We start from the raw sequence: 21503 nt of genomic DNA, 5'->3' as shown, positions 1-21503 counted from the left end.
GCCAAACTGAGCCACCAGGCAGAAGAAGGAAGGTGGCTTAGAGGTACAACAGGCAATGGCACGCACAGTATCATTCTGGCGGCAAAGTATGGAGCTTCACATGTCTCATCTTACCAGTAGAGAGTGGAGTGCTGCACCAGTGCATATGTGTCTCCATCTTCAATGATCACCTTGCAGCTCATGCAAGCAAAGCATTCTGGATGGTACTTGTATTCTCCAGCTACCTACGTGGAGAAGCAAAGGAGGTCTGATCAAGCAGGGGTCCAGTTAGAAGGAAACTGGGGAAGCTAGAGTGTACCTACTGTTTGTTACATTCACACAGAGTCCGAGACTAAGCAATATCCTTATACCAGATAGGGGGCTGTCAACCCCTCCCACAGTTCCTGAGCCTCCTGCTCAGTGCCATGTTACAACACGCTGGGCGCATCTACATGATGCACAGCAGTCTAATAACACCATGCAGTAGTGTGTCAGGAAAAAAACTATGCTAACACCCTACTGCACAGTAAGCATCACTAAAAACCCATGCACCAGCACTACTACACAGTAACTCTAGTTACTGTGCATTCAGTTAGTACTTCTTTAAGCAAGTACTAAATTAAATGCTCAGTAATTACTACGCACTAATGAACTTGTAGATGTGCCCACTGTTCTGTAACCAGCAGGCCAGCATACAAAGCAGCAGGTGTGGTCTTTGCACTCGTGCAAATTTTGGCAACCATCAGGCAGCTTTTTGGTACGAGAATGAGATTAAGCTTCTGGCTGAGTTATTGGGCCAGGCTGACAAGTATATACCAGCCTGAACTGACAGATTTGCAAGATGGTTACCCCAACACATAAGATTCAGATATTTCTGCAGGCAGCAGCCAGAAAGCAGATGTGGGTCTTAGGGAATACTGTGCTTTAAAAAAAACCCAAAAACCCAAAACACATTGACTTGTTCATACTCCATGGCCTGAAGGACTTCCTGAGGGAGCTTGCCCTGTTGGTTTTATTTTGTCAACAGTTTTAATTAGTAGTGAGACTTTATCTGCATTATTTTCACTAGCAGATGCCACCTCTGCCCCTGGACTAGGATTTGTTGGCCAGAACTGCTTTTATTCAGACCCCACCTCAAGTACCCGTCATGTTTCATTCAGGACTGAGATGATTCAAACACACAAATACAGTACAGTTTGGTAGAGCACTGCTGAGTTGTTTTTGGCATGCTAATAGTGCTTCAACACTTCAGAAAGCCTGAGGGATTGCAGGGCTAACCGGAGCCACTAGAGGGTACGAGAAGACATTTAACCATTTGTTGGGCAATTTTGGAAATGTCTTGTCCAGGACTGAAATTTGACAGAAGGAACCTCCCAAAAGGCAAAGAGCAAGAATACTACCCCACAGTTTGGTTTTGAGCTACAGGAGTAGAGTCCAAGACCCCAATGCTTTCACTTGAAGCACAACCTTGGAATCGAAGCATAAAGCACTTTTCCTCAGTTCCTTGCTTCACAGGCCTAAGTTAAGACTAATCAGCATCCCTTTGAGATGAAGAGCTACTGCATATTCTTAAACACCAACACAATGGCTCCCACCCAATTTTCTGTAAGCAGCAAGTACATGACTGACATGAACTCCACAAGGGACTGGGAAAAAGAGGCCTGCAGAGGTCTTACCATTACAGGTCCAGTCATCAGCAGAGAGCAGCCATGGCAGGATTCCCCAAATTTCCCCCAGTAGTCTTTGTGACAATACAGCTTCCCATCCTTCTCATAGTACCAGTTAGTGAGGGGGTCTTGACATTCAGAGCACCTGGAAGAAGACAAAGCAATATGACTAGAGCTGGCAGTCTCATGAACTGCTGAGAGTAGCAGGTTTCCCTCCAACTGCCCCATAAAAATTGCCCCAAAGAAAGGACACACTTGACTATGTAGGAATCCTGCTCCCAATGCTTTGAGTAACAGTGCTGCTGCTTGTTAGGTCTTGACTTAAAATGCATCTACTTTAAAACGACACCTAGCTTCCCCACCTTGGTGACACCACAAACCTGTGGTCTGTGATGCCTTTTCGTTAAAGAGGCTTAGCAACATGTCATTACTTGTACCCTGGTCAGTCCTAGGAGTAGCAGAATTACACCCCTTCAAGTCAGAGCTGCTGCCCCATGCCCCCCAGTGGATTTGCGAGGGGCAAATCATGTGGCAGAATCTCCAACAAGCACAAGAACGGCAGGATCTCTTTCCTGGAGCACTCCCACCGCAGAGGCAAATGAGGACCAGCTCTGCTCAGTACACTGGACCCACTCCTAAAGGGCTACTCCAGAACTACCCTTTCAGTAACTAGCTTTACAAGACCTTTTACCCTTTAACACTCATGTCCCTCCCTCCCAAGCTGTAGCTTTTCCTTCTACATTGGTAATGGACAACAAGGAAAGCAGCAGTCCTTACTTCCACAGGTTTCAAAGCCGTTCAGATACTAGCCTCTGGCACATCAAGTACAGACCATGTGACATGTCGCAAAGGGGACCTGCAGCAGAGTTGTGAATGGGTCTGTCTCCGAGCCCCACACGTGGTGCTAAGGACACTGCTGCTCTATCTTCATGTGGTTCATAGGCTAAGGGAGGGTTTGCCGTGCGGTGGTACAGTTGCATCCAGCTATGAGGTCTCGATGGGACTCCACTGCTAACATGGTCAGGCTGCTGAAAAACTCAAGCTGAATCCTTCCTCCAGCTCACAGCAGCAGGCTGTCAGCCCTCACCAACCAGAGGAGCAAGACTGGCTCCGAGATGAGCCACCAGCTTGAAAAGGTGGAACAATAGGCAGATCAGTGATGATTAACAAAAGTTCAAAGCATTACATTGACAATGGCCTTGCCAACATGACTTGCCCTCCTAAGGCCCAAGAGGAAAGCAAAGGTGGCTTAAGCATTAGTAATGGGATACATTCTCATGTGGGCTGGTACTGACCAAAAAGCTACCTATATGTTTTGCTTGTCATTTTAGCCAAATTTTGCAAATGCTCCACAGCACAACAGGCACCAGTTCAGCTTGGCAGTGGACAGGGGAAAGAGGATAGAGAGATGAGATCTGTTCTCATTCCCCTAGAGGCAAGCATGCCACAAGTGACACAGGCAGCCTTTGCATGGCACAAAGCAGAACAGGGAGGGAGCAGGGCACAGCAGTAGATAGAACAGAGAGCAGAAAGCAGGGCAGAGGAAGGGGATCAGACTGGCACCTGGAAAGTGTGGGGCCTACCCTGTGACATGACTAGAGCCCCTAGTCTCTCCCCTACCACCCCCATATAAGCTACTGGCACCCACTTCCTGGTTTAAAGCCTCCAGCATCACATCATCCGTCAAGATAACTACAGCCAGAAACCTCACGAAAATGTGAACTTTGAATGGACTCAGCTATGTCATGGGTGTTGTGCACGTGGGATGTAAAAAGAGAATGTGCATTAAAGAAAGGAGACCCAGATTCTGCTCCAGCATGGAAAGCTGTTTGCTCCATGTCATATGGATGCAGAAAGACCAAGGTGAAGCTGTTTACAGTTCGTGTGCAGTCTGAGGGAGGTGACTGAATTATAAGATACTGACTGTTGTTTCCCTGGAGGGAAGGGAACAGACTCCTTACAAAGCAGTTCAACTTTCACAGTATTCGTGAAACCTTAAGGATTCTTCACTGCAGGGTGCTACAACATGTAATAGGTGCTGCCTAAAGAGGATAGAGACTGGGTGCATTTGGTATTGTAGCGTCTGGCCTTCGGGTATTGCAAAGAATACACCATGTTAATGGCACGCACACAACCCCTGAGGGGCAGCAGAACATGGCTTTCCTTCAGCTTCTGGCCTTTGGCTTTCCTTGTTGTAAACAGCCCTGGATTGAAAGATCTAAGTGGTGGGTGGGGAATGAGAGCAGCAGAGATGCAGATCAGCATGGTGCTGGAACACCTGGCTCAACACTAGCAAAAATACAATTCTTCAGATCTCTCCTACTGCCCGTGCATGTCTGTACCAGCATGAGCAGAGAGAGAGATTACATCTTCAGACAACAAGGAGTCCTGATCAGACCTGCACTTGACAGGAAGAGTGTAGTATTGGAGAGTGCCAGCAGGGCCTTCCGTGACTTATCCATCTACATTGCAACTTTAAGACCCTACCCAAACAACCCCCAAGGTCATAGCCTTGGGTTTTTTTCTTACTTAATTCTCAGTTTCAATGAGGTCACATGGCCATAGCTCCAGACAATGGTTCGCAGCTTCCTGAACGACTTCCATGTGTCTCATCCTAGCCTTTCCCCTTCATCCCAGTCTCATTATCAGAGCAGTTTGGTTACCAGCTTCCACCTGGAAATAAGAGTTCTGGTATTGCTAAGGCCGCAGACCCATTGTAAAGGGAAGGTGAAGTGGGGTGGAGACTCCAAGCAGTCAGCTCTTTGCTATGCGATTAAACAAATCTGGACAGGATAAGATAGCAGCTAAAGGGCTCAAAACCCCACCCAGAACAATGAGGCAACACTACCAGCAACAAAGTGCAACAAGTCAGAAACACAAGCCATTGTTAAATGCCCCATGAGTCACTGTTGGCAGAAAGAACTTGTTAAACACCATACCACAAGATACCCCCTTTTACTACCACTGACCACACCTTGACTAATAGAGAAGACAGCATCAGGTTTCTCTTGAGTCTACACAGAAGTCACAAATGGCTCTTTCACTGCTATAAGTATGCACCCTTTTCTAGATAATTTTTAAGTCCCTGTATGGAGATGTAAAGAAAGGAGCCTCCCCCTCTCTCTGCAAAAATATTGCCATCTCCCCTCCATTGCAATCAGAATGGAAGTTAGCACAGACCTCAAGAAATAAATCTCTAGGCTTATGCCAAACCAGCTAGGACACCAGTGCAGGGACTTATTGGCTACTCTCTCAGTGACTCCATCCCACCCTCCTCACACCTAGCTGGGGAGAAAAATCCACTCTCTCCCCACACACCTGTTGAAGCCCATGGGAAGATCTGCACATGTTTAATCCCAGGGGATCTGTTCCTCATTGCATGATCAGAGTAACTGAAACGTGCCAATTTGTCAGGAACCACAACCGCCCATCCTCTGTACCACTCATGTCCCCTTGCAATCTGCCTTCTGCTATCACAGCCACAGGAATTTCTGACTGCTTCTTTTCTCCCTATCTGGGACACCATCGGTGGAAGGTTTCCAAGCTCTAGGTACAGCAAAATACTGTGCACAGCTACATAGCCAGCTAGCTCTTGTGGAACAGTTTTCTGAGCACAGACACACTTGTCAGGATTCTGACTTCCAGAGGAGACCCCTCCACCTTCTGCAGAGGTCACTGAGGCCTAGGAAGGGAAGTTCTGGAGAGATCAAGTGAGTTCTGCCCTCACTTGGGCTGACCAAAGAGCAACACATTCCTGAAAAGCATGCCCATTCTCCAGTAACCTTGGAAATGCAGCTCAAAGGGGTGGAAGTGAATGCGGCTCAGTTGTGGGCTGTGCCACAAGCTGCCAAAGCCATTACACTGATTCAGCTGCCTCATGGGCAGGGAGAGGCTCAGAACATGGCGGGAGCAGGTCAGAGCTACAAAAGACCAGCCCCAAGTTGCTCTACCAAAGGAGCAACATTGCTGGGAATCCAAGAAAGCTACAACCCTGCTGCTCCACAGGATGCCATGCAGCACAATACAGTTCCTTAACAGCTGCCTAGGAGGGGCTGCTCTTTTCCCCGCTTCACACAAGAGTGAAGGGGGATAAACAGCAAGAGCATTTACAGCTGCAGAAAAGAGCTGGGTTTTGCCCAAACTGACCCAGGTTCACGTGAACAAGCTGCTTATGCAAACTCTGCCATGTCCCCTGCAGCTCCTATCCTCAGCATCTCTGAGACGTTGGAGAAACAGGTTCCATCTCAGCTGAAGATCTGCACCTTGCAGCGTTTGGCCCCAAGGCTGCTTCATTCTGTAACTCAGCAGGAGCCCAGAGTGGAAGGCATCCCTGTCCCTTGCTGAATGCTCAGGTTTGGGGGAAGGCTGCTACGTGCCTGACCCTTTGACTCACAAGGCAGACAAGCCACCTCCTTTACACCTAAAGAAAGCCAGGGTGTTTATGGAAAAGAAGCCCACACCAACAGGACTGGCACCCTTCAAAAGAGTTTATTAATTGGAACTGCTCTTGGACTGTCAGGCTAACAGTTAAACCCAAGATGGCTTCAAAAGAGTGGCACTTACATCTCCAAGGGTAGGGGAAGAAGAGGCACCTAGAGGGAAACAAGTGGAAACACAGTATACCCCTTAACCCTAACCAAAGGGTTGGCTTCTCCTCCCCGTTCAGAGCTCAACATTGTCTAATACCCTGGAGATTACCAGGGCAATGGCAAAGACCCTAGGAAACACCTCTTAAGTGTTACAAACAGAAGACAAGGGAGGTAGGCTCTCCTTCCACACGTATGTTTCTTATGGTACCCCCTGGGCTCAACAGAAACGCACCTTTCAGACAGTATGCCAACACATGTATACATTACATGCATAGACTGCTGCTAGCTACTCTCCCCACCCAGTGGTGGGGAATGGATTTCTAAAAGCCAGACTGCGGAGCAGGGCAAGCCAGTGTGAACAGGGCAGTGTCAGGTGCCTGATGAAACTGGGACACAAGCCTCAAGTGGCTTTCAGATACAGGCAGTTTTAATCAAAGTTCTCCCTGATCTCTCAGGCTAACAAAACCACAGTTGCAGGGAGAGCATTAAAAGCACTTTCCTAACACCTAGGTACTAGTACAATTGAAGCCCCTTAGAGCTCTCAAACATCTGAATGGGCCCATATGCCTGACATTCAAATACAGAAAGGGATTTTACATAAACCAAACAGTGATGTTCTGAATCATCCAGGGGCTGGAGGGAGGGGGAGGGGAGAGAGCTACTGATTTGCTTGCAAAGCACGGGATTTTTTTTCCCAATCAGATACGACTGCACATTCATGGCTACGGATTATCAACTTCTCAGACTTATAGCAGCACAGAGCACATGACACTCGTGTATCTGTGGGCCTGATGCAAATGAGCTGTCTGGAAAGAGATGTTAAGAATGCCTATAAAAAAAAAATCACATTCTTTCTGGCTTTAGCCTGGCAGGTAGTAGGTAAGTTGGTGCCAACGGTCTGCACTGAGAGCCTGCTGCTGGTACACATCCAGGCTGGGCACTCGCATACATTTGGACTGAACAGCTATGTGCAAGAGCACAGAGCACAATCCAAGCACAAAATGCACACAGATTGGTTTGAGAACTCTACTTGGTCTTCACACTTCACAAAGTACAGAGCTCCCTGCCCTAGCCTGGCCACTTCCCCAGACGGAGGTGAAGCTGGCTCCAGGAACCTGACATTCCAGCTGCTCAAGATGACGTTATAGGATATGCCGGGCAGAGACGCAGCCTTGAGGGAAGACGCCGTCTGCCTATGATACTTACCGAAAGGGATCCTTGGGAGCAAAGTAAGCTGGGAGAGACAAGTAACTTCCCATCTTCAAGCACTGGATAACCGACTGACTCAGCCGCAAACCTGTCCGACCACCTCTGAGCAGCTCCACTCAGGCAGCATGGCAGGAGCAAGGACTCACTTCACCTTGTGCTGATTCAGACTCCTCACCTCTCTTGGAAGCTGCCCAAGGAGTGCCAGGGGCCTGAGCTGCCCATTTCTCTTCAGATCTTTCCTGGCTCCCATGACTGGAACCATCTTCTCCTCTACTTCAGCAGCAATCGCACCCTTGGGAGGGATAATTTAACTATTAACTTTGCTGGAGAGCCATTCTGTTGCTGGAGTGCTCACAAGCTCTGCTGCCAGCTAACTGCTGTCAAGTGAGCTTTCCCTTCTCAGGTTCCTCCCACCCAAGGGTGGGAGAGGAGGAGGAGCCCTTCACAGAAGAGACGTGGGTGGTTGAAGACGCTGTGAGGAAACAGACCTTATTCACTAGGGGTGGAGTTGTGAGCCAAAGGGAGGCTACGATAGGAAGCAGAAAGGTAGAAGCTTCTGCCAAAGTAAAAGCCAAGTGCCTTACCATGAAATCCTGCGCTGGAGAGCAACAGTAGCGTGTCACTGAAGTCTGGGGAGGCAGAATTAAACACACAAATCCAAGCCTCTGGATCTGTCAGATTAATACCCATCACACAGCGCCCAGATCAGACATGGGCTGTACACCATCTTCACTGTGCTTTCAACTTGCTTGCTAATCCTCTTGAGAAAAAAGAACTGCACGGTGAAGCTCACCCCAAGGAAGAACAGCTTACTGCCCCAGTTCTGGCCTTGGCTGCATCAGGCAGAAGGAAGCAACCAAGCCTGACAGTTTAACTCGCCGGCCCAGACCCCACGAACAGCAGCGCAGGGATGCAACACGCACCAGGGAACAGTTTGTTAGAGCCAAGTGGTCACTGCCACAGCTCCCACAGAGGGCTACTTCATCTTGCTCTGCCTCTGGCCACATGCTGAACCCCAGGCCCTGGTATGCCAGTACCGTTTGTCCACTGCTCTGAAACATGCTAAGTACATCCGCTACAGTTATTAGTCCTCCTGTATTTATAGTCAGTAAAAGCTGCCTCATCTCAAAACAGCCTGAAAATCCCTACCATACTCCGGACAAGGAATTAGCCAAACCTGCTTTTACTGGAGGCAACTGTCTCGCACAGCACACGGTGAGCTTTGGGCTGGAATAGCAGGGGGGCACTGTCTGCAGGTTAAACAACTGTACTTGCTTTTGACACTCAGCTAGAAAGCCAGACTGTCAGTCCTCATCTCTGCAGCCACAATTATGGAAAATAGAAATCATCGCTTTCTTCTACCAAGCTGAAGCTTTAAGCCTGGCTGTAGGATTTCAGTGGACACCAGCACTGCAAACCCCGGTGCAGCTGTCAGTTCCAGCACGGGGGTAATTCCTTCTGACATTTCACACAGCTTTGCTGGAAGCAGCAACGCGGTGAGTCTGTGTCTAGGAATGCGCTCCCTTCTCCCACAAGCCCCTTGCGTTGTGCACTAAAAGTGGGCCAGCACTTGCGTCTCAGCGCCCCTGGCTAGCAGCACTGCTCCATACAATAGGCACGGCCGGGAAAGAATGGAGAGCCCCTCCCCCACCGAGTATCACCTCCAGACAAAGGCAACTGCCCATAATGCTGCTGCCATGGGCTGCGTCCCTCCAAGGCAGAGTCCACGTGACCTCATAAATCTCTACTCTTCAGACAAAACCTTTGAAGATTTGATCTACAGATGTGATAAGCAGCCAAGTGGTCCGAGAAAAGCCAGCAGATAAAGCCCAGCTTCAAAGTAATAAAAACCACCCAAACAGCTAAACTAGGAAGAGATTTTTGGCTGGGGCTTCCTTAAGGCCAAAGGATATATATTTTATCATGCATTTAAACAGGAAACATCTTATCAAACCAGTTGTACTGTTCAGGATTAGTTTTGAAAGTAGAAGAAACTCACCTCAGTGCTGCTGCTTCCCTTCCCAATGGTATTTTTCACTCAATTATGATTATAAGTCTGATAAAAAGGGCTCTCAAAAACAGGTGCTAAGTTGTCTACAGATATCTCCCTTTAGATCTGGATTCATGCATTCACAGCCACACTTCAAAAGTGCTGATAAAACAGGTGACAAATGCTTCCCCAAGTAAATTTACTAACATAGCTCATCTCTACAGGTCACAAGCCATTTACATTCAAAAGGAGAAAAACCCACCCCAGTTTGTGTGGCAGGGACTAACATTCCTGATTTGTGCATTTCCATCTACAAATAGATCTGTCTAAGCGAGAGAAAGATGACTGCTTAAGATAATACATTCACACAACTGGCATCACTGATTTGTCAACTGCAGTTACCATCTTATTCACCTGCCAAAAACAGACGGCAGGATTCTGCAGTTCCCCTGCCAGAGTTGGGGGCAGCTCACCAGCATAAGGAAACCATACCTTATATGGACCCCTTCCTTACTATGCTTAATTAGCACTGAACATTAACTGCCACAAAAACGGACAAGCTTGGCTCTACCTGTGATAGATAGGTAAGACAGCCTCCATTCACTAACAGGTTCCAGTTTTAATTTTTTATTGTACTCCCAACTGCTTATTTACAAGTTACGATCTCAGGCAGAAAGTTTCTGGTTTAGGGGCTGCAACGTGTCTAGAAGAGTGGATTTACTTGTTGAGTTTTAGTAATCCCAGGGGCTTGGAATGGGATGGGTCACACTGCTTATTTTTAAGATGCAGTATACCTTTGAGGAAACAGCCAGACACCAGAGACAAGTGCTAACCAATCATATACTGAGACGCTACTCAGCACTTCCACCAGCTCGTGAGATACCCAGGCTGGGCAGGACTTTGGTGAATCTTCAGGGACCTGTGGAAGCTAAGAGAAGGTGAATTGTGCAAGTGCGGCATCAGCTGTGTGACGGCAAAGGCTGCCATGTACCTTGGTTGTAATCTGGAAACACATGGAGGCACTCCCGATCCCTTGGTACAGCCCCAATACCTCACTGTACTATGGAGGCACTCGTCACACAAGTACCTAACAGAGAGTCATACGATATGAAGCCAGGCCTGCCCCTACTCACCAAAGACAGAAATAAATGCTATTCTAGTCTGCAAGAAATACAAGACTCTTGCACTCTTCGTTCAGAAATGATACACAAAGAAAGATAATTTTTTTGTGATGTCTTAGTTGGTCTAATAAAAGGTATCATTTATTTTTGTCTAAGACCAACACAGCTACCAAATACATCCCATTTTAGTCTTGTGCGTCTGTCAGCAGACGAAACGGGGAGCGAAGTTCCACACGCAATTGCCAATTGCTTCAAAGTGCTGCAGGCCAGCACGCTGGCAGCTCCTCCCAGGCACAGACGTGTGGTAAGCACGCAGCTAGGAATGAACACAGACTTCCCTGAACCCCAACACCTGCCTCACTCCAAACAGCTTAAGATTTCCTGAATGTCTTTATCTGTAGCCTGAGGGAGAAGCCAAAAAATCCAAACTCTTGTACGAGGTAAGTTTCTAGGAACGGCGACATCTTGTACTTGTCAGTATAGTGCACAGCTATGGCAAAAAGCTGTGCATTAACTTGTACTTACACTTGTCCTTTTGTCACTCCCCAACCCACAGCCTCTGTCTATTCAACTCCCCAGTGCAGAAACCCTTCTCATGTGTTTGACTAGAATGCTGTGGGCACAGTGAGCAATTTCAGCTGCTGTAGCAGTACTAATGCCCTGATAAATAATGCCCTGAAGGACAATGTTTGCCAAATGGAAGAAGCTCAGAATGCAATTATCTGACTCTACTTTAAATACAAAGGGCCGCTGGACTTTTGCAGCCTGCCTCCCCTCCCCCACAAGGAATGCCAACTATGCAGAAGACAGACCTCCACCTGGGAAGAGCTTGGGTTTGGTTTTGTTTTTTTAACCTCACTGAACAGTTCCTGCTGCCCTGTTTGCAGGCAGACATTAAGTAACTGCTCCTCTCTCAGCCTGAACGCTGGCTGTTGAATCTCACTCTGACTATCCTATCTGCTTCCAAGACATCACTAAAGAGACACCTTAAGAAGCTGCAGGATTAATAGGTGAAACACTGACCTTTCACCTCTGGGGCCCTCTCCAGAGCCTACAGTGATCAGAATCTGCAGAAGATAGGAAAGGGAAAGGAGACCAAAGGACAAGAAGCTCTGCTCACTACTTCAGCTGCTTTTTGCTGGAAGCAGCATTTGTTTTGGCCTTCAGTTCATGTGCAAGGTGCATAAAAACTCAGCGCTATTCATAAGCTGAAGAGCAAAACGACAGGCAGAAAGCATTAGTCCTACATTTTAAACTGCACTCTTACATGGTTTGGATTTTTATCACTTATGATGTTGCACTTCTTTGGGTTCAGGAGATGAAGCCCAATCTGTGCACGTATTTCTCAAAGCAAGGCAAATGGTGGAGGTCTCCAAGGCATCAATTTCTTGGTTGGCAAAAAAAATCCAGAAGTGAACAGATATAGCAGTCTTCCTAAGTTTGCAGACAGACAACTACAGTATAGCACCTCTGCTGCTCTTCAGAGCTTAAGCAGTCACAGAGTAAAATAAGACTTGCCTGTTTCACTATTGCTATTCAGAATTCTTCACGCAGCAGTGAAGCCATCCAAAATCTTGTCGCCTTTATGCTGCTGTCTGGGAATGTTATGGAGACCAAAGAAAACAGGCACCAGAAGATATTTATAGCAAGAGATACAACATCATCTCCCCTCAACCCAGGACAATTTTTTTTTGCTATTAACTAACAAAGCACTGACACATGGGCACTTTGTCATAACAGAAAACCACACTGATGGCTTCCCCAAACCTGAACCTTCAAATGCAATTGGAAGCTACAGTGCAGAGCATCTTTTATTCCACATGTTCCTTTGCTCCTTTCAGGCCATCAGGCTCATCTCCAGTGATCAGCCAGCTCCTCTCCCTCACTGACACTCCACAGCTGTGCAAAAAACCAATTAGTTTTTAGTTCAGCTAAACAGAGAATAAAATAAATAAACAAATTGATCTGCCCCCAAATAAGCACCATTTTGTCCCATCAAACCACAAAGGCACCAAGTTTTACTTTAGGTGAAAGGAGTTGTGTTCCACTTAGGACAACACAACCCATTTTCTTTTCTTGCAAGTGCCTGAAAGAAGCTAGATTTGCACACAGAACAGCCATCCCAAGCACAGGTTCCCTTTTTAGCCAATAGCCCAGATGTTGGAATCTGAAGAAAACCCATGCTCCATTTCTCCCTCTGCCTGAAAAGATTCAAGACCATCTCCCTCACCTTCCAGAAGGGAGCCCTAATCATTCTGGGTACAACAAAGAAGGGCCCTGGCAGTTTTTCCTCTACTCCCTACAAGTAATCACACAATTGAGCTTGAAAAGGGCAACTATGCCCTGGAGGTTAGAAAACTCGCCTGAAAAAAGAAAATACGAGTTGGTATTTTCACTGCTGTAGGAATTAAGTGAAACAGGATCAAAATGAGAGCAAATGACCCCACAACACTGTGGAGCCTGCAAGGCATCTTGATTTAGAAGTCAAGGTGATTGATTGAATTGAATTCACTTAAATCAGCAAGCAAGAAACTTATTTAAACCTATTTTATACTTGTTTTGCATTTACACTATTGGTTCCTAATTGGTAACCACAAAAACACGTTGATTTGCAACCTTTAAAAAATACATTTGGTGCTTTTCTGTTGCTAACAAAGAACACATGCAATTATACATCTGAAAACTTATTTGAATTCTTAAAATTTAACATTTTATGTTAGAAAAAATGAGCAATGGGGTTTTCTTTAATTTTGGGTTTTTTAACTCATTGCGTTAAGGTGCTTTTAGGTAGAAATTGGAATTTGATTATAGAAAACTGGCAGTTTTAAATGTTGCTTTTGGGTAAAACTAAGTTCTGTGGGCTGCACAGGCAGGTTTATCACTAGAACAATCTTTAATTTAAAACTGATGCATCTGACAGTTTCTGGAGCTACTGTCACGTGCAGTTTGTGAATCAGATGGGTTGCTTCTGGTCATGATGCCCATCAGCTTTTAAGAATGAGTTCATCTCAACTCTCACCTCCTTTTTGTTCACACTCAGAAAATGGAAGACCAGCTTTCCTGCTTTTCATAGTTCCTAACGGCTTCTCAGTTGTCAATGAGCTAGTTACTGAACTGAAAAAAGACAAGATGCGAAAAAAAGACTCCTCCATACCTGCAGGAGTGCCTATAGCTGACTTCATGCCTCAGACTTGTGATCCAGGCACTTCCTCGGACTTCTCCCATGCTGGTGACTTGATTTGCTGTGAGACTTCAAACTTGTACTTTTTAAACATCATTCATTTCAGTTTGGTTATTTCAGAGTTGAGAGTAAGTTCAGGTTTGAGGTTATCCTCAAATTTAAGAGGAAACTGAACTGTGGTCTCCCACATCCTGGGTGAACGCCCTCAAGAAACTGGGTGAGATGTTAACATCCCCCCTGCCTCCCCAAACTGCCTTCTGAAGTAGTTTTGTGAAACCGTCCCCAAGAGGCTTCTTCCAGCCAAACTTGACTCAGCAACTCCATTTCTGAACTCACAAATAGTTTCAGAATGATCAAACCTGCATTTGCAACAGATGCATTGTTTGCCAAAACAATTCACCAGGCCTCTGCCACTCCCCATTTCTGATCACGGTCCACTCCCATTGAATATGCAACTTCTCTTTGGCAACATGCATTACTGATATGGAAAAGCAACGCTGACCAAATATTTTTAGCTATAACACACATTTATCAGCCAGAAACAAGGAAGAGGAATTAGCATACAGTAACCAGTCAGCTTGAGTGCCTATTCTGTAGCCAAGGGCAAGCTACCCATCTCATCCATGTGTCGGCAATATCATGAAGGGAAGTCGCATTCTGAAGACGACAGGATTTGCATGCCCTGGGAAAGGAAGTTCTCAGGTGTGCCTGGGAGCAAATTAGCTGGAATTTGCTCTTTCTTTAGTTGCACTGTGATGTCATTCAGTTTATGCTGGACACGTGTGGAACTGAACGCTTGTGGTGCTGAGTTCTTTTTAAAGGTGATGCAATTTAGTTTGATTTTTTTTTTTATTAGAAAAATAATTGAATCTTCTTTCTAATGATCCTTTTGGTAACAGCAATTTAGACCTACCAAGGAGGAGACCCCTCCTCACACATCCCTTTGAACACACAGGCAATCTAAGGAAAGCCCACCCTAATATCAGGCCCCCGTGAAATGTCCACACAATTCAAAGTGTGGTACAGCAGAAGGCCTGAACTGCAGTGGAAGCTGGCTGCTCATGCAAGCAGAGGCCGTCAGTGGAAACCAGCAGAATTCACATGCCCAAAGTTACACACACCTTCTAAGAAGCTTCCACTACTGACTCTCCCTCAACAGGTTCAAGCTTCAGCACCAGCCGACTAGCAGATGATTTAAGATACCCAAGATACAAGTCAAATGAGAATACACTTATCCTTCACAGGCAAAGCTTCTAAACATGCTGTTTGAGGAAGGAGGGAAGTGACAGAAAGCTTAAATCCTCAGAGACCGGTGCACATCAGCCGCTGCCACCTCAACGTGTGATCAGCGGGCTAGCCTAAGGGAGGATAAATAGAGCTAATGAGGCTGGAGAGAGGCCAATCTGCATTACAGCAATTATGTGCCTGGCCAAAAGGTCAGCTAACTTGCAGGAAACCTGTAAACAACTCTCCACGAGCTGCTGGAACTCACAGCTACCAGCTGCCAAAGGTCTCCTACCCATAGAGGCCTTTAAAGTTTGGCAATGGGATACTAAGCAAAAGATTATGCTCAGCATGTCTGGGCCAGTGAGGAGAAAGGGGGTGGCAGCTACTTAAAAATGTGGGATCTGTTGTAATGGACGGCCCCACCCTGGAACTAGGAAAAAAGGAAGGGCAGTTTCCTTTACTGTAAGCTCTCATTGTAACACAACTCGGCCCAGCAGCTTAACCGGGCACAGGAGCCAGCTGAGCACATGGGGCAGTAAGGGAAGCACATGACAGATTATCAACTGGACTAGGTGTTTAGCACACAACCCACAATAAGAGAAATTGGTCAATATTTGTTTGCCAACCTTCAGATTAAACTGGTCACTGTATTATGGAGTAGTGCAGCACCCAGGACTAAATTTTGCTCTTAGTAGGACTACGCAAGCATGAATAAGGCCAGGAAAGATTGCATTTGTGTCACCCAGAAAAGGACATAAGCCTTTCCACCAGCCCAGTATTGAGCATTCACGTAGTTTAAGTCACAATCTCAAGTCCAGTTGCTACACTGTTTAAGAGATGCCTCACCTTGCAAGGTCACACAGGGAAAAGCAGCTAGACAAGTATAAACCAAAGCCTCTCTCACAAGCATAATCAAAGGGAGCCCTGGAAAGCCAGAAACCCAATTTACAGGGGCTCAGAATACCAGTTGCAGAGATCAGCCTTTGTTCTGTCACCTGGATTAGTCACATCTTATGACCTACCAGAGCTACAAGCATTTTGGCAGCCCGCTACATTTTCCCCCACCGACCACAGATGATGATCTTTGTCTCAGTGATTTTAGGACATTTTGTATTTGAAAACAAGACAGAAGATCCCTCTCCTGACATCTAATCCACCTCTGAAACCACCCTTTGTTTGGATGTTGCCAAAATGAGACTGGGTGAAGGGAAAAAAAAAAAGCAAAGTGAAGGCCAGAAACTCTAAAGATTGAGCAAGAGTTTTCACACAATTACTACTACCACCAAAAGCTGCAGATCCTGTAGCATCCTGAAACAGGCTTCCCAAGAAAGTGCAATTGTGTGGCATGGCAACTGAATAGCTGACTCATGGAACACAAATTAAACGTACGATGCCCTGCTGGCAGGGAGCAGAGTATTTCAGAGCCTCCTTCCCCTTTCCTCTGCTGATAGTTATGTTGTCAGATGAAATGACTAGCAAGTTTTTAGATCTTATGGGCTTGAAAGGCAAGAAAGAGTGGAAAGGATTTTCCCATATCTCTCCGCAACACCCTGCCATCTCCCTTCCTCCACACCCAGGGGAAACAAAACAGCAACAGCTATTCAAACTGCCTCAACTTTGTCAACAGGTATTGCTTTGGGATATGGCTAAGAGAAATACGCAGCCTATCACTGCTGCGACTGTCAGACCTTTCATTTTTATTCTATCTGTATTCCCAGGTGTGCAGATGTCTGCATAGCAGCAGGAGCTTGGTGAACAACTGTTCACTAGGGCACCCCTGGGGAAGACCAGAACCAATGGATACAAGTGGAAGGCCGCTTTAGGCTTAATACCACGAAAAACTCCTTCACAGTCAGTGTGTCCAGACTGTGGAATAAACTTCCTTCAGAGGCGGTGCAGTCACCTGCCCTGGTGGTTTTCAAGAGGAGACTGGACAGTCACTTTGCTGGGGTCACTTGACCCCAGTTATCTTCCTGCCTAGAGCGGGAGGGGGCTGGACCAATGATCTGCAAGGTCCCTTCCAGCCCCTAACAATCTATGAATTTCTCCAATCATTTCAGACTACTGTTAGAACAGCAACTTAATTTCAGAGTGCTACCGCTAACAACAGAACTGTGCAGTGAGCAGACACATGTAATCACTCAGCAAGATTGTCCCAGACTGGGTCAGGCACAGAAGGTGACACTAAAAACCATGCCACCAATTTAACCTATTAAATCATCTGCCAAGTGTGGATGCTTAAGACACTGGTGGGTGAGCACAGGGAAAAACAGCATTTAAATAGGATAGAGACTTGACCTACCGGAAGCAGGAGCTGTGCCAAGCTTCATTAACAGTTCTATACCGTCGCTGGTCAGCAGCAATACTGTCCCCGCATCCCAGGCATCTCCAGACCTCCTCACCTGCACACAAAAACAAAGTTAACAGCTGATTAACAGCACAAGTTGTTTTACACCACAGGAGATCAAGTCCAAAAAAGAACGAGCCATGCCAACAGCAATGTCCAAAACCCTATGCCCCACCGTAGAAGACAGGGGTGGTGGGAGTACTCTAAAACTTTCATGCCTCTGGAGACACATCTGCTGTCCTGATCTCCCAAGGGCCCCCTCTGCCATCATCAGCACCGTTGCCCTCTGCAGCAGACGTCTTGCAGATCTCTGTCACAAAAGACCCTGTCACTTGGCTGCCTTGGCTCCTTGACAAACAGGTTCAGTGTTTCAACTATTCCATACTAGGCTAAATCAGGGAGTTAATTCCCCATTTGCCCCAGGCTGCTGACTCAGCACATAGCATTTACATTCACTTGCTTAATTAACTGGATTTCCCAGAATAGAAACAAAAAGGGAAAAAGGATGAATAGGGAGAATTCTGGTTATTGGATAACAGCTCTGACTGGCAGTCAGCTCACTCATTCCTAGAAGGAAATCACATGCCCTACTGGAGATTCACAAGCTAAACCCAGAGATTTCAAATAGAAATCCATAATGTCAAAATCATTCTGACCCGTTATTGTCCAAGTTCCTTGCAACATAAGAATTGGTCTATTTTCTGTAGTCAAAAAAACATGTGAAAGCTCAGAGCTTCATTTTCTGAGGAGTGCCTCAAGTCTAGAAAGGTTGAGAACCACTGTCCTAGACTCTAACAAGTGTGGGATAGTGGCTGTAATAAGTGGGGTGGGGTGAGGATTTTGAATGGCGAGTGGGTGCTTAGCACAGGTTTGGCACTATTCCAAGTGCAGGGGAAAGCACGAAAGTCATGAAACCCAAGAAATAGCAACTGGAAAGCCAAAGTTAAGATCTAGGTACGCACAAGGCTGCGTGAGAGCATGTCATGTAGCTGGGCAGATCTCAAACTGGAGCTGTCTCTTTCTGCTACCACAGCTTGGCTCAGCTCAGGCTGCCCATGAGCTTTAAAAATAAAGGAAGAAACCGCTGAGTTAAGTGCCTGGATTTCCAGCTCATGAGCAGCCAGTTTTCAGAGAACAGGAAAGCATGACAGCAGCTCCATCGCCCCCACCTTGCCTGAGCCACAGGGAACAGGAGGTGGTTCCTGTTCAGGGTCATTTGTTAGTGCTGGAGAGCCTGCACCAGGTCAGAACAGGGTGGGGCACAGCACTGAGGTAAAAGAAAAATCTCCTGTCTGAAGCAAAACCATTTCCAAATTTCTTCCTACAATTATCACCCCTCCACTGGCTCATATAAAGCAGTCGGAGCTTCTACTTAGCGTGCCCCTCTCCTACAGGCTCAGACTCTGCCTTAATCACTTCTGCTGGACTCCTCCTGAGGCTGAAGGGCACATGCAGCAACTTGCAGGTTGTTTCCCAAGCCTCAAGGCTATTGCACTTGTGTCCCAGATCTTGAAAGCAAGAACGCAAAACCTCTGGGTTTTCACTCTTCTCCAACTTAGATTTTCCTTCCCAGATTTCCAATGGCCATGTCAAGCAGAGCACTGCTCCTGGTTCCTGACCAGCCAGGTATGCCCAGCACCAGCAGAGATGCTAAGTTTTTTAATGCTGAGAAAAGAAAACAGCAGAGTGCTATAGGGTAACGGCCAAAGTTTTTTTTCAAAGCCAGTCCCAGATTTCATAAGGAGCATGGTTTATTTTGTCTTCCTGTCATTTCGCCGTCTGTCCCTCTGGCACAACAACATCCTGGTCCAATCGTTAAAGAAATTACTAATAGTGATACAATCTCAGTGTCCACCTTCTCTAAACTACTGCACTATCCTAGAACAAGAAGGAATAAAGGTGTTATTATATTTAGCTCACAGTAGTAATTCAGAGTTTTGTGGTACCATACAACCAAACACCCTCATGTGGAAGGCAAATGGGTCCTTTTACAGATGGGAAGAACAAAAGCACAAAGAAGGGAAGTTACTTGCCCGAGGCTGTAGGGCAGATCACTGGCCACACTAGAATCCACAATTCCAGTTTCTCACAACAGGCAGAGTCCACTAAACTTTGCTGCCTGTCCACCCCAAATATATGCATGGAAGCTGCTATACAGGGGTTAAGCTAGCCTAACTGCCATTGGGTGGACTCTACACTTTGGGTGATACTGTTGCAAAGGGCCCAGATCCCACAACAGGCCATGTGCTATACATGACCAAATAAAAGCACTTTGGTGTCAAGTCTCCTACAACACCCTAATTGAGCTTCAATTCAGAAATGACTCTCCTCTTCCAGCAGCACTTGCTGTCTCACCACAGTGAAATTTTGCACAAAAACAGGAGTGTGGCACTGGATCACTGCTCCGTCTTAAGATGCTGGGGCTTCCAGCGCTAATGCTATTAATACCAGTCTTTGTGGTCAATGTGCATGCGTATGAAAGAGTTGCTTCAAAGAAGGCAGCAGAGGGTATATGACACTGACCTGTTCCCATTGAAGTCCCTCCTAATACTCTCTTTGGGAGCACTATGATTTACTGAAGAAGATCATTACTGAGGATGAAGCTCTGATACATTCCCCAATACAATCTAGAAAGCATGGCTAACAGCAAGGAAATTTTTAACCTTTCCTCCTTGAAGTATAAGAAACATTCAGCCATGAGGGAGGGGGAGCAGCAAAGCTGATAAACCAGTGACCTAGCAAAGACAGCTAGGCACAGCCTACTCTGTGGGCCTCAAGGGAACTGTTAACAATCTGCTGAACAAGGACGTTGTACATCCAACAGTTCATGACTTGGCAGTTAGCACTGTTGAGTGTATCATGTAGAAGTGGATGAATCGAGCATCAAGTTGACACACCATGGAAAACTGTAAACCTGGAAAAGTAGAAAAGCAAGGCAGGGAACCAAGATGGAGAGAAGTCAAAGGCTAGAGAGAATACCTGCACGTGCATGCATCCTTACATGATCTACAGAGAAAGACTCTTGTCTCTTTAGGCCACGTCCCGCTTTCTACATATTAAGAGATTCTGAGCCCAGAGTCCCAGCCTCACCCTTGCCATTATGTACAAAGCAAGAAGCCCCAGAGAAGAGATGTGACACTCCCCCACTCACTCACTCCTCCAAGCCCCAAGACAAAGATGACTTTTGAAATGCGGAAAGCAAGCTTCTCCCAGAAAACACAAACAAGACCCTGCTCTACTAACAACGGTTTGCTGGCCAGAATGAAACCAGACTGTATCAGTACCTCAGCTCCATCCAAACCTAGCACAAGCTGTCAGCTCTTCCTCCAGTTCTTTCTGGCTCCGTACCTGGAGCCGCTTCCTCTGCTCCTGCTACCTGGACTACGGGGCAGTGCAGCACGCTGCTGTATTCACAGTATTGAGGCTGATTTCAGAACCAAGAGGAAGATGCAGGAAGCCACAAACCCTATTGCACCCTCCTCTTTGCCTGGACACGCGAGCACTGCGATTTCCAGGGGATCTGGGAGATGCTTCAGAGCCAAGGGCAAGTGCCTGAAGCGACACCTGCAGGGCAGGGCAGGGCAGGGCAGGGCCGGGCCGGGCCGGGCAAGGCCAGGCCGGCCCTTCCGCGCCCAGCACGGCAAGGCCGGAGGAGGCGCGGGTCTGCCGGGCAGCGGGAGAGAAGCCGCCCGGGCTTCAGCACCGGCAGCAGGGCCGCCGGGGAGGCAGGGGCGGGGCGCGGGGGAAGCAGAGCAGACCGGAGCCTGCAACAGCCCTCACGGCCGGGGCAGAGGGGCACAGGCCCCCGGGGGCACGGGCCACCGCGGCGGGTCCCACAGACGAGACTGCAGCGTCCCCCTCTGCCCCGCGCGGCCCCACCTGGCAGCGTCTCCATGGCCTGCGGCGAAGCGGCTGCGGCTCCGGGTCTCGCCGCACAGTGACGTCAGGCTCTACGGAGTGCGGGGCGGGTCACTCCGCACCTGGCCCCTGGGCATCCCTCCCGGGGGCAGTCGCAAGCTCCGCCCCCTTCACCGCCCCGGGCCAATCAGAGCCCCGCCCATCCGGAGGCGCCACCTCTTCATGGGAGCGGGCAAATCCTCTGGCTGCTTGTAAATTGTAACTCCACCCCCTCCGTCACGGTAACGCCCCCCCCCCGCAGCGTCTAGGCAGAGTCCCGCACGCGGGGGCGGGGA

The 21503-nt window shown here is 47.4% G+C and overlaps 1 protein-coding gene across 4 annotated transcripts in view; it reads right to left on the bottom strand.

Annotated features, from left to right (window-relative positions):
• Positions 1-21292, bottom strand: part of LIMK2 (LIM domain kinase 2) — a 35537-nt gene extending 14245 nt beyond the window's left edge. The window contains exons 1-4 of one of the 4 annotated variants that reach the window (XM_019506816.1): positions 21190-21292; positions 17266-17365; positions 1656-1791; positions 115-224 (exon numbers count right to left, since the gene is read on the bottom strand). In XM_019506816.1, coding sequence (XP_019362361.1) covers positions 115-224; positions 1656-1791; positions 17266-17365; positions 21190-21205 — 362 coding nt within the window. In that variant the 5' untranslated portion in view covers positions 21206-21292. Of the gene's footprint in view, positions 1-114; positions 225-1655; positions 1792-7441; positions 7896-8028; positions 8334-17265; positions 17366-21189 lie in introns of those variants that run through there. The other 3 variants (XM_019506819.1, XM_019506818.1, XM_019506817.1) reach the window with 3 other exon arrangements.
• Positions 21293-21503: the final 211 nt, after the last annotated feature.

Source organism: Gavialis gangeticus, unplaced genomic scaffold, assembly GCF_001723915.1.
Source record: "Gavialis gangeticus isolate Ggan-Ray unplaced genomic scaffold, GavGan_comp1, whole genome shotgun sequence".
Taxonomy (NCBI): domain Eukaryota; kingdom Metazoa; phylum Chordata; order Crocodylia; family Gavialidae; genus Gavialis; species Gavialis gangeticus.
Note: the sequence above shows the minus strand (reverse complement) of the source record. Positions and strands in the feature narration are given on the sequence as shown.